The sequence below is a fragment of the Phocoena phocoena genome, chromosome 10 (assembly GCF_963924675.1).
Source record: "Phocoena phocoena chromosome 10, mPhoPho1.1, whole genome shotgun sequence".
In the NCBI taxonomy this organism is placed as follows: Eukaryota; Metazoa; Chordata; class Mammalia; order Artiodactyla; family Phocoenidae; genus Phocoena; species Phocoena phocoena.
Genome location: NC_089228.1, coordinates 66,705,059 through 66,718,845, shown reverse-complemented (window position 1 = coordinate 66,718,845; position 13,787 = coordinate 66,705,059). Strand labels below are relative to the sequence as shown.

The 13,787-nt window shown below is 36.3% G+C and overlaps 1 protein-coding gene across 1 annotated transcript in view; it reads left to right on the top strand.

The window, feature by feature from the left end:
- Positions 1-13,787, top strand: part of SRPK1 (SRSF protein kinase 1) — a 78,947-nt gene that overhangs the window by 39,582 nt on the left and 25,578 nt on the right. The window contains 4 exon segments of the mRNA XM_065886466.1: positions 2,445-2,563; positions 3,599-3,707; positions 4,625-4,712; positions 5,779-5,866. Of these exon segments, the coding sequence (XP_065742538.1) occupies positions 2,445-2,563; positions 3,599-3,707; positions 4,625-4,712; positions 5,779-5,866 (404 nt within the window).

Here is a 13,787-nt window from a genome sequence, read left to right as displayed (position 1 = left end):
TCCAGACTGGCAGTCAAGGATGAGAATAAAATAAAATAAAGATAGGACAGATATTAATAAATTTACCTCCCATGCACTCATTCTCCAGAAGTTACTGATAAATGTGCACTATGAAAATGGAGTAAATCAAGATAGAGGAAGACTGTGGGATTGAGGACACAGGACATCCAACACACACAGAGATGACAGAACATTTAAGACATTATGTATGTACTTAAAATTAATAAATATAAATTAAGTGTATTTTTTAATGAAATTTAAAAGTTAAAAATAGGATTTTTTCCCCCTTAGTTGATCAGTTTCTCTTCTTGATTTAGAATGAGACAGGATTTTCTTCTGTACCAGCCATGGTCAGGATAGAGACTTATATTTTACATTGAGACCTGGAACTTATAATTCCTTTTTGAATCCTTGAACTGGGAATGATACTTAATAATGTTCGGTTTTATAACTAAAAACAACTAAACAAATACATATTCTTCCAAAAATGTTGTGAATCTTTAAAAAATAAAATTTTAACTTTACTACTCCCATGATACTTGTGGAATTGTAATATTCCAGCATTTTCATGTCTGTTTTTCGCCACTTATATTTCACTACTTTTCAAAAATTTCTCAATTGTAGTTCTTAAAATGAAATTTTAATTGTAAAAGGCAACAAGTTTGAAATCAGAGAATTTGTTTTAGAAACATGTCTTAATTTGGAAATGTTCATTCAGACCCATTATTTCCACTTAGGAGAGTAAGCCAGGTAGTTCCATACTGAATAAATTTCCCAAAGACATGTTTTCACTGAGAATGAACACATTGAATCATGCAGTTTTATAACTACTTTTGTATCCTGGGGGACAAAAAAGTACCAAGAATTGAGGCAGGTTGGAATGGCCACCAGAAATCTAAATCTAGTCATGCTTGCCAAGGTATTTCTTATGTCTCAACAGCCCATGTAACTGATTCTGCTATTATAATTTTCTGTTAAATTGAATCTTTTGAAAAAACAATCTGATGAAACAGGTTTGAAAACACAAATAAAAATGGGAATTAAAATTCCTTTTCCTACAACTACTGAAAAGAGTGCTTTGGACACTGTTTTTTTTGCTTAAAGCTTTACGAAGCAGGCAGCTTACAAGTGTCAGAGCCTGAATGCAGTTCCAAGTCTTTCTGCCTCCCGAACTACTACTCAGTGCTCAAAAATTTTGATACAGCTAATAGACGGCATGTAGAGAAAGGAATCAATTTGAAAGTGTTTAATACATTATAAAACGAGATAACATTTTTACCTGTTAAATAAGCTAAGTTTTCTGAACTTAGTAATACTTAAATAAATACTGGAAGCCCATATGTAGCTGGAGATGTATTTCACTACAACCCTATCAGAAGAGTCATACTATGTAATAATCCTAAAAACTGTTCATGGCCACAGACTGGAAGGAAATAGTCCATATGTTCAGAGTAGAGATCTAACAAAATATTTTCCAAATTTCCTACATTTAACTTTTTTTTTTTTAATTTATTTTTGGCTGCAGTGGGTCTTCACTGTTGTGCGCAGGCTTCTCCTTGCGGTGGCTTCTTTTGTTGCAGAGCATGGGCTCTAGGCACGTGGGCTTCAGTAGTTGTGGCACACGGCCTCAGTAGTTGTGGTACACGGACACTAGAGCGCACAGGCTTCAGTAGTTGCGGTGCATGGGCTCAGTAGCTGTGGCACGTGGGCTCTAGGGTGCAGGCTTCAGTAGTTGTGGCGAACAGGCTTAGTTGCTTCGCGGCATGTGGGATCTTCCCAGACCAGAGATTGAACCCATGTCCCCTGCATTGGCAGGCGGATTCTTAACCACTGCACAACCAGGGAAGTCCTAACATGTTATTTTTATAAATAGGGTAAATGTTTCTATCTTTATCTGGTAGTTTAACTTTAGGGAAATAATTCTAAATACAGAATAAAGATTATCTAAAAATACTCAACAGCTTTATTTTTTAGTAGTGAAAAATTAGAAACAAATGTCCAGCTGAGCAGAATGTACCAGAGTAAATAGTGATACTTCTAAGGGAAATATGTAAGACTTAATAGATTGCATAGGTATGAGGGGGAAAGTTTACAGTATAATAGGCAAAGCCAGATACAAATTTGTTTATAAAGCATGTGATTACCGATATATATTTTTATAAAAATACAGCAAATAACTGGAAGAAGGTCTAGTAGTTTTATCAGCAATTTTGTTTGGATATTGAGATTCAAGTAATTTTTTCCCTTTGTACTTTTGTATATTTTCCAGATTTTATTTAATCATGTACTGACTTTTTAAAAACGAATATTTTCCTAACATGAGGTAAAGTGATAGGTAATGTTTTCGTAGGCTGCCACTACATAACATTCTGTTTGTAGTATCTATTAATTGGTCCTGTCTTCTTCTGTCCATATGGAATGAACATGTTTGTATTATTTCTTAGATCTGAAACTCAGCACCGAGGCTCTGCTCCCCACTCTGAGAGTGATCTCCCAGAGCAGGAAGAGGAGATTCTGGGATCTGATGATGATGAGCAGGAAGATCCCAATGATTATTGTAAAGGTAAGATTTTCTGTGAGGAGATACTAAGTAAGATGTGATCCACGTATATGCAGTTTTTCATGTGAATATTTGGTCTATCAGCGTAAACAGTATTGATGCTTTCTGCTTATTGCATCCTTTTCTCTAAGTATAGGAATTAGTATTTCCTTTTACTTTGACTTAATTAAAGCTTAGTTTAAATTAAATTTGTTTCTACTCCTTTAAAAAGAGTGCATATTTACCTTAGAAAATTTCAGAAATATGTTAAAGAAAACAAAAGCCGTCTGTAATGCTGTCACCCAGATGTAGCCAGTGGTAAGATTTGGTATGTAGACTTTTGAAAAACACCTTTCACTACTCTTTTCTCAAAGTGATGATTGCTAAGATACATTAAACTGGAATTATATATACTTAAACTGTGTCATAAGGTTGCCTGTTATCTTTTCTGTTTCTTTTATGAAATTTTGCAGGATTCTTGGGTAGGATTTTATAACAGAATATCTCTTAACCATTGAGGAGAACCTGGTTCTTCTTCTCAGTAGGCAGAGATGCATGTTTAAATCCCTTGATTCCTGCCACTGTTGGCAGCCTTTTTCAGGCCTTCCTGGTTTTTATGTTTTAGAAAAGCAATTTCTTTTTTTAAAGTTAAATAAATGGAATTCATTCATCTCTCTCCTAAAAAACATCCTGAGACTACAACTAGTCTCAAAATAGATTTATATGTTTAGATAAATCTTGGATTACTGAGGGGCAAGAATGTTGTGAAACATAACCTTATTTTTGTTTGAGGATGACTTATTTTTTTAAGTAATTATTGGTTGTTCCACAAAGCATCACTTGCTCACTCTAAATCATTACTCTTATTCTTTAAGATATTTTTTGTAACATGAGCTCAATAATACTGTGTTGCTGACTTAACATTTTCTTTTGTTGAGTTGGTTGTGTTAGAAGAAACCATTTTTATTTGCTAAAAGATGTATAGATGTTGAAAAACGTGGTGTGAGATACCTTTTCCTACTACTTAAGTGACTATTTGCTTCCTGTTGTTTCTTCCAGGAGGTTATCATCTTGTGAAAATCGGAGATCTATTCAATGGGAGATATCATGTGATCCGAAAGTTGGGCTGGGGACACTTTTCAACAGTGTGGTTATCATGGGATATTCAGTAAGTTTTAGCGATCCTGCAAGAGAATTAGGTGATTCCTGAATGTTTGTGTCTGATTTTCCACTTTTAGTCTAAGCTCTAGACTGATTTTTTGATAAGAATCTTATTATTGAGAATCTTTATGTTCTTGGGCAAATGACTTTTCTCAGATGAAGAGTCAGCTTAGAGGAGACACAAGATTGATTAAATTAGTATCGGTAAGGCGCTTGAAACTCCCAAATTCAGAACATTACAAATACACAAAGAAAGTGTAGTATGTAAGTTCATAGGTTTTCTCATTAGTAGAGCTAAATTTTTAGATGATGCCCTAGACCAATCTTTGTGAAATTACTTATTTTTTTGTATTTTGTTTTGATAACAGATTTGTTCAGCCATACAGTGTAAAATTCTCTACATAAAAATCACAGGCAATTAACATTGGATGTTTACATAAAAGTGTACCATCTATCTTTGGTGAGATAGCAGTTGCTATCTATGTGCTTAATTTTTTATCAGTTTTTCACCCAAGTATTTCTTCTGGCTTCTTAGAGGAAAGTATTATAACTTTTAAGCTTTTAGGTTTTGCTATACAGATATACAGAATACTTCTGATTTGGTGGAGCTTTCCCCTTTATTTATCCCCACTTCATGGTTTTACTTGGATTCACAGAGCATTCAGAAAGTAGATTTTAACTTAGCGGAAATGTTTGGTGACTGACATTACCCAGGAACAGATTTTCTTCTTCTCATAAGTTAAATTTGGCCAGTTAGAGCTATTAAGAGGTACAGGTGATCCCATAGTAGTAGTTCGTGTTTGAGTACAGGGAAATATGAAATCAATATTTGTACTTCTGTTGCTGTCTCCCAGTTATAGTTAAATCTTAGCTTCCTAACATAGAGGTAGAGCATTTAGTCTTAATTGCCTGTTTGTTTCTTAGGGGGAAGAAGTTTGTGGCAATGAAAGTAGTTAAAAGTGCTGAACATTATACCGAAACAGCACTTGATGAAATCCGGTTGCTGAAATCAGTAAGTATTAGGTTGTATGTGTGAGCTGCAAAGCATTATAAATAAATAAAGTTTTATTCAGTTAAGATATACCAAGTGTATACTCTTTGGCATGGCTCATTTTTACTGTAAAGTTCTAGTATCCTTAAAGAGGTAGAGGAAGACAGTGTTTACATATCCTGTGTATGTGGTAGGGAACTGATGGAATATGCTGTGATGGGAATTCTCCCTACATATACAATGGAAAAAAACCTTGCAAATAAACAAAAATGTTTATTGAGTATGTTTTATGTGCCAGATAGCACAAAGAATGTTTTTCTTTCCTGCTATGGTTAAAAGAAAAGTTGTGTGTATAAATATATTTTTGTTTTAAAATCTTATACAATTATATAAAAGTAAGCACTATATTTACTAATTCCCTTTATTACCTGGAAACTTAGGTAAATATTATCAAAATTCATTTTCATTTTTGTTACAAATTAGTAAATGTCAGTGTAGTAGAAGGAGCTTAAACTCAGAGTTAGAAAACATGAGTTTTAGGGCCAGCTCTATCCAAATATATCCTTCAACTCATCTTTTTATTTCTTCTGAGCCTTAGGTTTTTCATTCGTAAAGTGAGGAAGCTAGACCAGGAGAGCTCCAAGGAAGTACTTTTCAAAGTGCCAGTCTGTGATGAGATAAGGAGCTCATGCCCCAAAGTAAATCAGTGTACTGCTTCCTTCCCTCAGAAAGTTTTTCTATGAAAAAAAATGAAGGCTGAATAAACAGTATGGTTAGTGCTATGGTTGATTGCATCCTGCAAAAGCTCCTGAATTCCTCCTGGCCTGGTAACTAGCAGTTAATTTGGGAGTAGCAAAATGGTATAATTAAACAATAGTCTTTGTTGATTGTGTTTTCTTTTGTGAACTGCTTATATTAAGTTCTTTGTTTGAGCTATTAAAATTTTATGTGTGTCTCATAGATTTGTATGAGCTCTTTCTTGGAGTAATCTTTTGTTATATTTGCTGCAGGTATCCCCTCCCCCACCACCATTTGGTTTATTTCTATGGTTTCCCTTTTGCTAAGCATTGTTTTTTCCCTATTATAGGTTCGCAATTCAGATCCTAATGATCCAAATAGAGAAATGGTTGTTCAACTACTAGATGACTTTAAAATATCAGGAGTTAACGGAACACGTATCCTTTTTAAAACCTATTTGAAAACAAATCATGAAATAACTTTATCCCAAAGAAAGGAACAAGATTTGTACAGGTAGCATTGGTCTCTTCTCTCAAAACAAACTATAATCAAATTACTTTATTTTACTGTCAACTTTTGAACACAGATATGAATCAGATCTCTCTTTGTATGTTGTGATTTTTTAGGCTATTGGCTTTACACTTTTTTCAGGCAAATTAAAACCAACCCAAAAGAAACTTTTTAAGAAAAGAACCTTGTACTAGTAAGTAGTTTCTATGATTTTTATCAATTAGCGCAGAAATTTTAATGAAGTTAATGAGAAATACTGGGTAAAGGACTTCCCTGGTGGTCCAGTGGTTAAGAATCTGCCTGCCAATGTAGGGGACATGGGTTCGATCCCTGGTCCAGGAAGATCCGCAGAGCAACTAAGCCTGTGGTCCACAACTACTGAGCCCATGCTCTAGAGCCCGCGAGCTGCAACTGCTGAAGCCCGTGCGCTCTAGGGCCCATGCTCCACAACAAGAAAAGCCACCACAGTGAGAAGCCCCTGCACCTCACCGCAACTAGAGAAAGCCCATGCACAGCAATGAAGATCCAGTGCAGCCAAAAATAAATAAATTAATTAAAATTTAAAAGAAATAAAGAAATACTGGGTAAACAAGAATTTAATGCATTTTATCTCAGTATTTAAGAGGCTGTAAATGTATGCTTAAAATCTAAACAGGTGTAATTGTTCACATTCTGTCATAATGGAAAAACTGACTTGTTTTATGTTTTGATCCGGAATTTTAGAGTTTTAAAGTTGGAAGGAATGTTAGCTATTCTTTTCCCCACAGGTTAATATCAGAGTGACATGCACGGAAATAATTGAAAAGTTGTTGCGACAGCTATGCTTGTAAAGGCCTATCACATTTTTCAGAATGAAAGATGAAGAAGAATCTCACTTGGATTGGAGAGTCTGAAACCTGTTTATAAACTATTTTAAAATGTATAAGGAAAGACATTGCATATATCATTCTACTTTCCCTGCATGTTTATCTTCTCTTAGCACACATTTTTAATTGCCAGTGATGATCTTTTTTTAAGGAGATGGGCTACATAGGGCCCATCTCTAATCATGTGGACTATATGGTTAGAGATTTGAACAGAGAAGCAAGGAGAGAGGATGAGAAAGGAGAGAGAACAGGTGATAACATAAAGATTTTATCTATCATTCTGAAGTTAGTTTTCAGTTACTTACTTCCTTGGAGAAATATAAATCAAATCCCCCCCCTTCCCCAAATCTCTAAGGAAACTGGTACAAGAAGCATTCCATGTGAATCATCATTTTACGTCTGTTGTGGTCATTTCATAGATGGCTTACTCTGTGTGTGTGTGTGGTATGCATGTTTTCAAAGAATTAAGAGGAAGGCTAACCATGAAATAAAACCATACAGGATGTCATGATGGCCATTAGGTTCTGTTTCCCTATTTCTTGATCTTGTAATGTTTCTCACTGTGCCACATTTTCCTATTAATTTGGTAATATTATAGTAAAACTGTAGAAATATTCTAAATAGTCTCCTCAGTAATGCTGAGTACCTTTATTTGACCGTAAGCAAGAAGGCTTTTTTCTTTCTTGTTTCTTTTTTGTTTTTTTTGCGGTACGCGGGCCTCTCACTGTTGTGGCCTCCCCCGTTGCATAGCACAGGCTCCGACATGCAGGCTCAACGGCCATGGCTCACGGGCCCAGCTGCTCCGCAGCATGTGGGATCCTCCCGGACCGGGGCACAAACCCATGTCCCCTGCATTGGCAGGCGGACTCTTAACCACTGCGCCACCAGGGAAGCCCTCTTCTTGTTTTTTAAGCTACTGAATGTCTGGTCATTTTTATGTCACCGCTTACAAATTAAAATAACATTGTTGTCAAATTGTAATCTCAACAAATGAAAGTTAATATTAAAGCTAGGAACATGAAAATAACTTAAACAATTCTGTGTTCTGGTTTGTTTAATCAATCTGCATTCTAAAATACCTTATTTTGATATATATCATATATACAGAAGTAGAATAGTTTGATGAATCCTCATAGATCCATTACCCATTTCAGAAGTTATCAACTCATAATCAGTCTTGTTTTGTCTGTATCTCCTGATAATTTTGTGACCAACCTTAAAAGATATTTTTTCATCCGTAATTATTTTAGAATGTATCTCCAAAAGACAAAGACTTAAAATATAACCCCAACACAGTTGTTATTCCTAAAAAGTTGAAAATGTAACCCCAACACAGTTATTATTCCTAAAAAATTGGGGATCAGTTTCTTAAGTCCTTTTTTCTAGCCAGTGTTTCAGTCTCTCCAAATGTCTCATACTTTTTTTTCTTTTAGTTTTTTTATTCTTAATTTCAGTCAGGAGCCACAAGGTTTTTGACAGTTCCTTTATGATTTGGCACATCAGAATGTTCCAGGCTCATTTTGTGCATTTCCTGTCCCAAACCTGGAGTCAGCCATTTCTTTTTTTTTTTTTTTTTTTTTTTTTTTTTTTGCGGTACGTGGGCCTCTTACTGCTGTGGTCTCTCCAGACGCACAGGCTCAGCAGCCATGGCTCACGGGCCCAGCCGCTCCGCGGCATGTGGGATCTTCCCGGACCGGGGCACGAACCCATGTCCCCTGCATTAGCAGGCAGACTCTCAATCACTGCGCCACCAGGGAAGCCCCAGCCATTTCTTTAAAAAGCCCTAATTCCTATGAGTGGGAAATGGGGAACACAATCTAAGCACTAGGTATACACTTTGCTACTGGGTTAATTATTGCCATCACTTTTATGATTTCTTGATCCATTGCAAAGAGCAAATACCTTCATTCCTTTCCCCCGCTTCCTTTTTTTGGGTCACTTGAAGTTGCCCCTGCGGCTTTTGTGGGTGGGTGGGTTTATTTGTTCATTTGTATTATTTTTTCTTTGTGTATTTGATTTTGGATAGTTTCTATTGCTATACCTTTGAGTTCACTAATCTCATTCTGCAGTGTTTAATCTGCCATTTATCCCATCCAGGGTATTTTTCTGCTTTTCATCTCAGAAGTTCAATTTAGGTTCTCTTTTTTTTTCTTCCAGTCTTATTGAGGTACAATTGACATACAGCAGTGTATAAGTATAAGGAATATAGCATAATGATTTAACTTACATACATCATTAAATGATTATCACACAATAATTCATCTCATAAAATAACAAAATTAAATAGAAAAGAATATATTTTTCTTTGTGGTGAGAACTCAGACTTTACTCCCAATAACTTACATATATAACGTATAGCATTGTTAATTATATTTATTGTATTGTACATTATATCCCTAGTACTTATAACTGGAAATTTATACCTTTTGACTGCCTTCATCCAGTTTCCCCTCCCCTAACCACCACCTCTGGTAACCACAGATTTGATCTTTTTCTTTTGAGTTTGTTTGTTTATTTTTGAAGTATAATTGACCTATAACACTATGCTAGTTCTGGTGCACGATGTGGTGATTTGATATTTCTATACATTTCAAAATGACCACTGTGATAAGTCTACTTAGTTTATGTTACCATACAAAGATATTACATAGTTAATGACTATATTCCCCACACTGTACATTTCACACCCATGACTCACTTATTTTGCAACTGGAGTTTTGTACTACTTAATCTCTCTCACCTATTTCTTTCTTCCTTCCACCTTCCTCCCCTCTGGCAACCACCTGTTTGTTCTCTGTATCTTTCTATTATGTTTGTTCATTTGTTTTGTCTTTTATATTCCACATTATTAAGTGAAATCGTACAGTTTTGTCTTTCTCTGTCTCACTCATCTCAACCATTCATGTCACAAATGGCGAGGTTTCATTCTTTTTTATGGCTGAGTCACATTCCATTAATATATATACACCACATCATCTTTGCATCTCTTTTTTTCTATATATATCTTCTGTATCTCTTTTCAACATACGGAATACTGCTATAACTGTTTAATTTCCTTGTCTGCTAATTCTGACATCTGGGTCAGTTCTGGGTCAATTTCAAATGATTGATTTATTACTGTATCTAATTGTCAGATATGTTTTCCTTCACCTTTGTTGCCTGGTAGTCTTTGATTGAGACACTGTGAGTTTTACCTTGTTGGCTGCTGGATATGTTGTATAGCTATAAATCTTGAGCTTTGTTCTGGGATGCAGTTGTTACTTGGAAGTGGTTTGACCCTTTTCAGATTTTACTTTTATCATTTGTTAGATGGCTCCAGAGCAGTGTTCAGTCTAGGGCTAATCATTCCTTCTACTGAGGCAAGGTCTTCTGAATAATCTACCCAATGCTCCAGGACTATGAATTTTTCTAGTTTTTTTCTTAATTGAGATATAATTGACATATAACATTGTATTCGTTTTGGGTGTACAACATAATGATTTGATAGCTGTGTACATTGCAAAATGATTACCATAGTAAGTTTAGTTAACATCCATCACCACACATACTTACAGTTTTTTTCTTATGATGAGAACTTTAAGATTTACTGTCTTAGCAACTCTCAAATACACAATATAGTATTATTAACAATAGTCACCATGCTGTACATTACACACCCAGGACTTACTCATTTTTTAAAATAAATTCATTTATTTATTTATTTATTTTGGCTGTGTTGGGTCTTTGTTGCTACGCGCGGGCTTTCTCTAGTTGTGGCGAGGTGGGGCTATTCTTCGTTATGGCACGCGGGCTTTTCCTTGTGGTGGCTTCTCTTACTGGGGAGCACGGGCTTTAGGTGCACAGGCTTCAGTAGTTGTGGCGTGTGGGCTCAGTAGTTGTGGCTCACGGGCTCCAGAGCACAGGCTCAGTAGTTGTAGCACACGGGCTTAGTTGCTCCGCAGCATGTGGGATCTTCCTGGATCAGGGCTCGAACCCGTGTCCCCTGCATTGGCAGGCGGATTCTTAACCACTGTGCCCCCAGAGAAGTCCCAGACTTATTCATCTTATAACTGGAAGTTTGTACCTTCTGACCACCGTCACCCATTTCCCCCACCCCCCACCTTTGGCAACCACTAGTCTGTTTTCTGTATCTATGAGTTTGTTGTTTTGTTTTGTTTTTAGATTCCACATATAAGTGAGATCATACAGTATTTGTCTCTCTGTTTTATTTCACTTAGCATAACACCCTCAAGGTCCATCCATGTTATCACAAATGGCAAGACTTCCTTCTTCATATGGCTAAATAGTATTCCATTGTGTATGTAGACCATATTTTCTTTATCCATTCATCCATCAGTGGACACTAGGGTTGCTTCCATGTCTTGGCTATTGTAAATAATGCTGCAGTGAACATGGGGGTGCACATCTTTTTAAGTTAGTGATTTTGTTTTCTTTGGGTAAATACCCAAAAGTGGAATTGCTGGAATGTATGGTAGTTCTCTTTTTAGTTTTTTTGAGGAACCTCCGTACTGTTTTCCATAGTGGCTGTACCAGTTTACATTCCCACCAACAGTGCACAAGGGCTCCTTTTTCTCCACATCCTCACCAACACTTGTTATCACTTGTCTTTTTTACAATAGCCATTCTAACAGCTGTGAGGTGGTATCTCATTGTGGTTTTGATTTGCATTTCCCTGGTGATTAGTGATGTTGAACACTTTTTCATGTACCTGTTGGCCATCTGTATGTCTTGTCTGGAAAAATATGTGTTCAGATTCTTGGTTCATTTTTTAATCAGATTTGTTTTTTTCCCCCTATTGAGTTATATGTGTTCTTTATATATTTTTGATGTTAACCCCTTATCAGATCTTTGATTTGAAAATATTTTTTCCCATTTCATAGGTTGCCTTTTCATTTTCATTTTGTTTCCTTTGCTCTGCAGAAGATTTTTAGTTTGATGTAGTCCACTTCTTCATTTTTGCTTTTGTTGACTTTGTTTTTGGTGTCAGATCCAAAATATCATTGCCAAGACCAATGTCAAGCAGCTTACAACCTGTGTTTTCTTCTAGGAGTTTTATGGTGTCAGGTCTTATGTTCAAGTCTTTAATCCATTTTGAGTTGATTTTGGGGTCTAGTGAAAGATAATGGTCCAGTTTCATTCTTTTGCATGTAGCTGTTCAGGTTTCCCCCTATGATTTATTATTATTTTTATTTACATCTTTATTGGAGTATAATTGCCTTACAATGGTGTGTTAGTTTCTGCTTTATAACAAAGTGAATCAGTTATACATATACATATGTTCCCATATCTCTTCCCTCTTGCGTCTCCATCCCTCCCACCCTCCCTATCCCCCCCCCCAGGTGGTCACAAAGCACCGAGCTGATCTCCCTGTGCTATGCGGCTGCTTCCCACTAGCTATCTATTTTACGTTTGGTAGTGTATATATGTCCATGCCACTCTCTCGCTTTGTCACAGCTTACCCTTCCCCCTCCCCATGTACTCAAGTCCATTGTCTAGTAGGTCTGTGTCTTTATTCCTGTTTTACCCCTAGGTTCTTCATGACATTTTTTTTTCTTAAATTCCATATATATGTGTTAGCATACGGTATTTGTCTTTCTCTTTCTGACTTACTTCACTCTGTATGACAGACTCTAGGTCCATCCACCTCATTACAAGTAGCTCAATTTCGCTTCTTTTTATGGCTGAGTAATATTCCATTGTATATATGTGCCACATCTTCTTTATCCATTCATCCGATGATGGACACTTAGGTTGTTTCCATCTCCGGGCTATTGTAAATAGAGCTGCAATGAACATTTTGGTACATGACTATTTTTGAATTATGGTTTTCACAGCCCAGTCCCAAAATGGGCAGAAGCCCTAAATAGACATTTCTCCAAAGAAGATATACAGACTGCCAACAAACACATGAAAGAATGCTCAACATCATTAATCATTAGAGAAATGCAAATCAAAACTACAATGAGATATCATCTCACACCAGTCAGAATGGCCATCATCAAAAAATCTAGAAACAATAAATGCTGGAGAGGGTGTGGAGAAAAGGGAACACTCTTGCACTGCTGGTGGGAATGTGAATTGGTACAGCCACTATGGAGAACAGTATGGAGGTTCCTTAAAAAACTACAAATAGGACTACCATATGACCCAGCAATCCCACTACTGGGCATATACCCTGAGAAAACCATAATTCAAAAAGAGTCATGTACCCCCATGATTTATTGAAATTACTGTCCCCATTGTAAGTTCTTGGCTCCTTTGTTATAAATTAATTGACCATATATGTGTGGATTTATTTCTGGCCTATGACTATAACTGAATTTTTCTTGTCCTTTTGATGAGAGCAGATACTGTTGGAGCCCTGTGAGAATGCTGGGCACTATTCCCTCTAATCCTTTCAGATGATTTTTTTCCCCTCTAGTAGTTTCCTCTTATACCTACGCTGATTACTACTGTACTAAATACTTGAGGGGGATCCCTTTTTAGATCTCCAGGTTCTCTTTCGCTGCAGCTCTCTCCTTGCTAGTATTGTTCTGTGAACCATAGCTGCTGCCTTGATCTCCCAGGACTCTCAGCTCCGTCTGTTTAATTCAAGGGGTTTGCTTGGAGAGTCTCAAGACAGTAAGAAGACAGTGATCTCTCAGGGAGATCTTCTTTGTCCAGGGTCTTTAAATCTGTTGTTTTATGTATTTTGTCTGATTTTGTTGTTGTCGCTTAAAGCAAGAGGGTTAAGCCAGTCCCTGTTACTCCATCTTGACTGCAGCAGAAGTTCCTAGATGTATGTTTAACTGCAAGAAATTACCAACCAGTTTTCCAAAGTAGTTGTACCATTTTATACTTCTGTTAGCATAATATGGGAGTTCTAATTGCTCCATATGCTCATCTACATTTGGTCATGTTAGTCTTTTTATTTTAGTTATTCTGTTGAGTTTGAAATAGTATCATCCTGTAATTTTGATTTGTATTTTCTGAGGTAGTCATG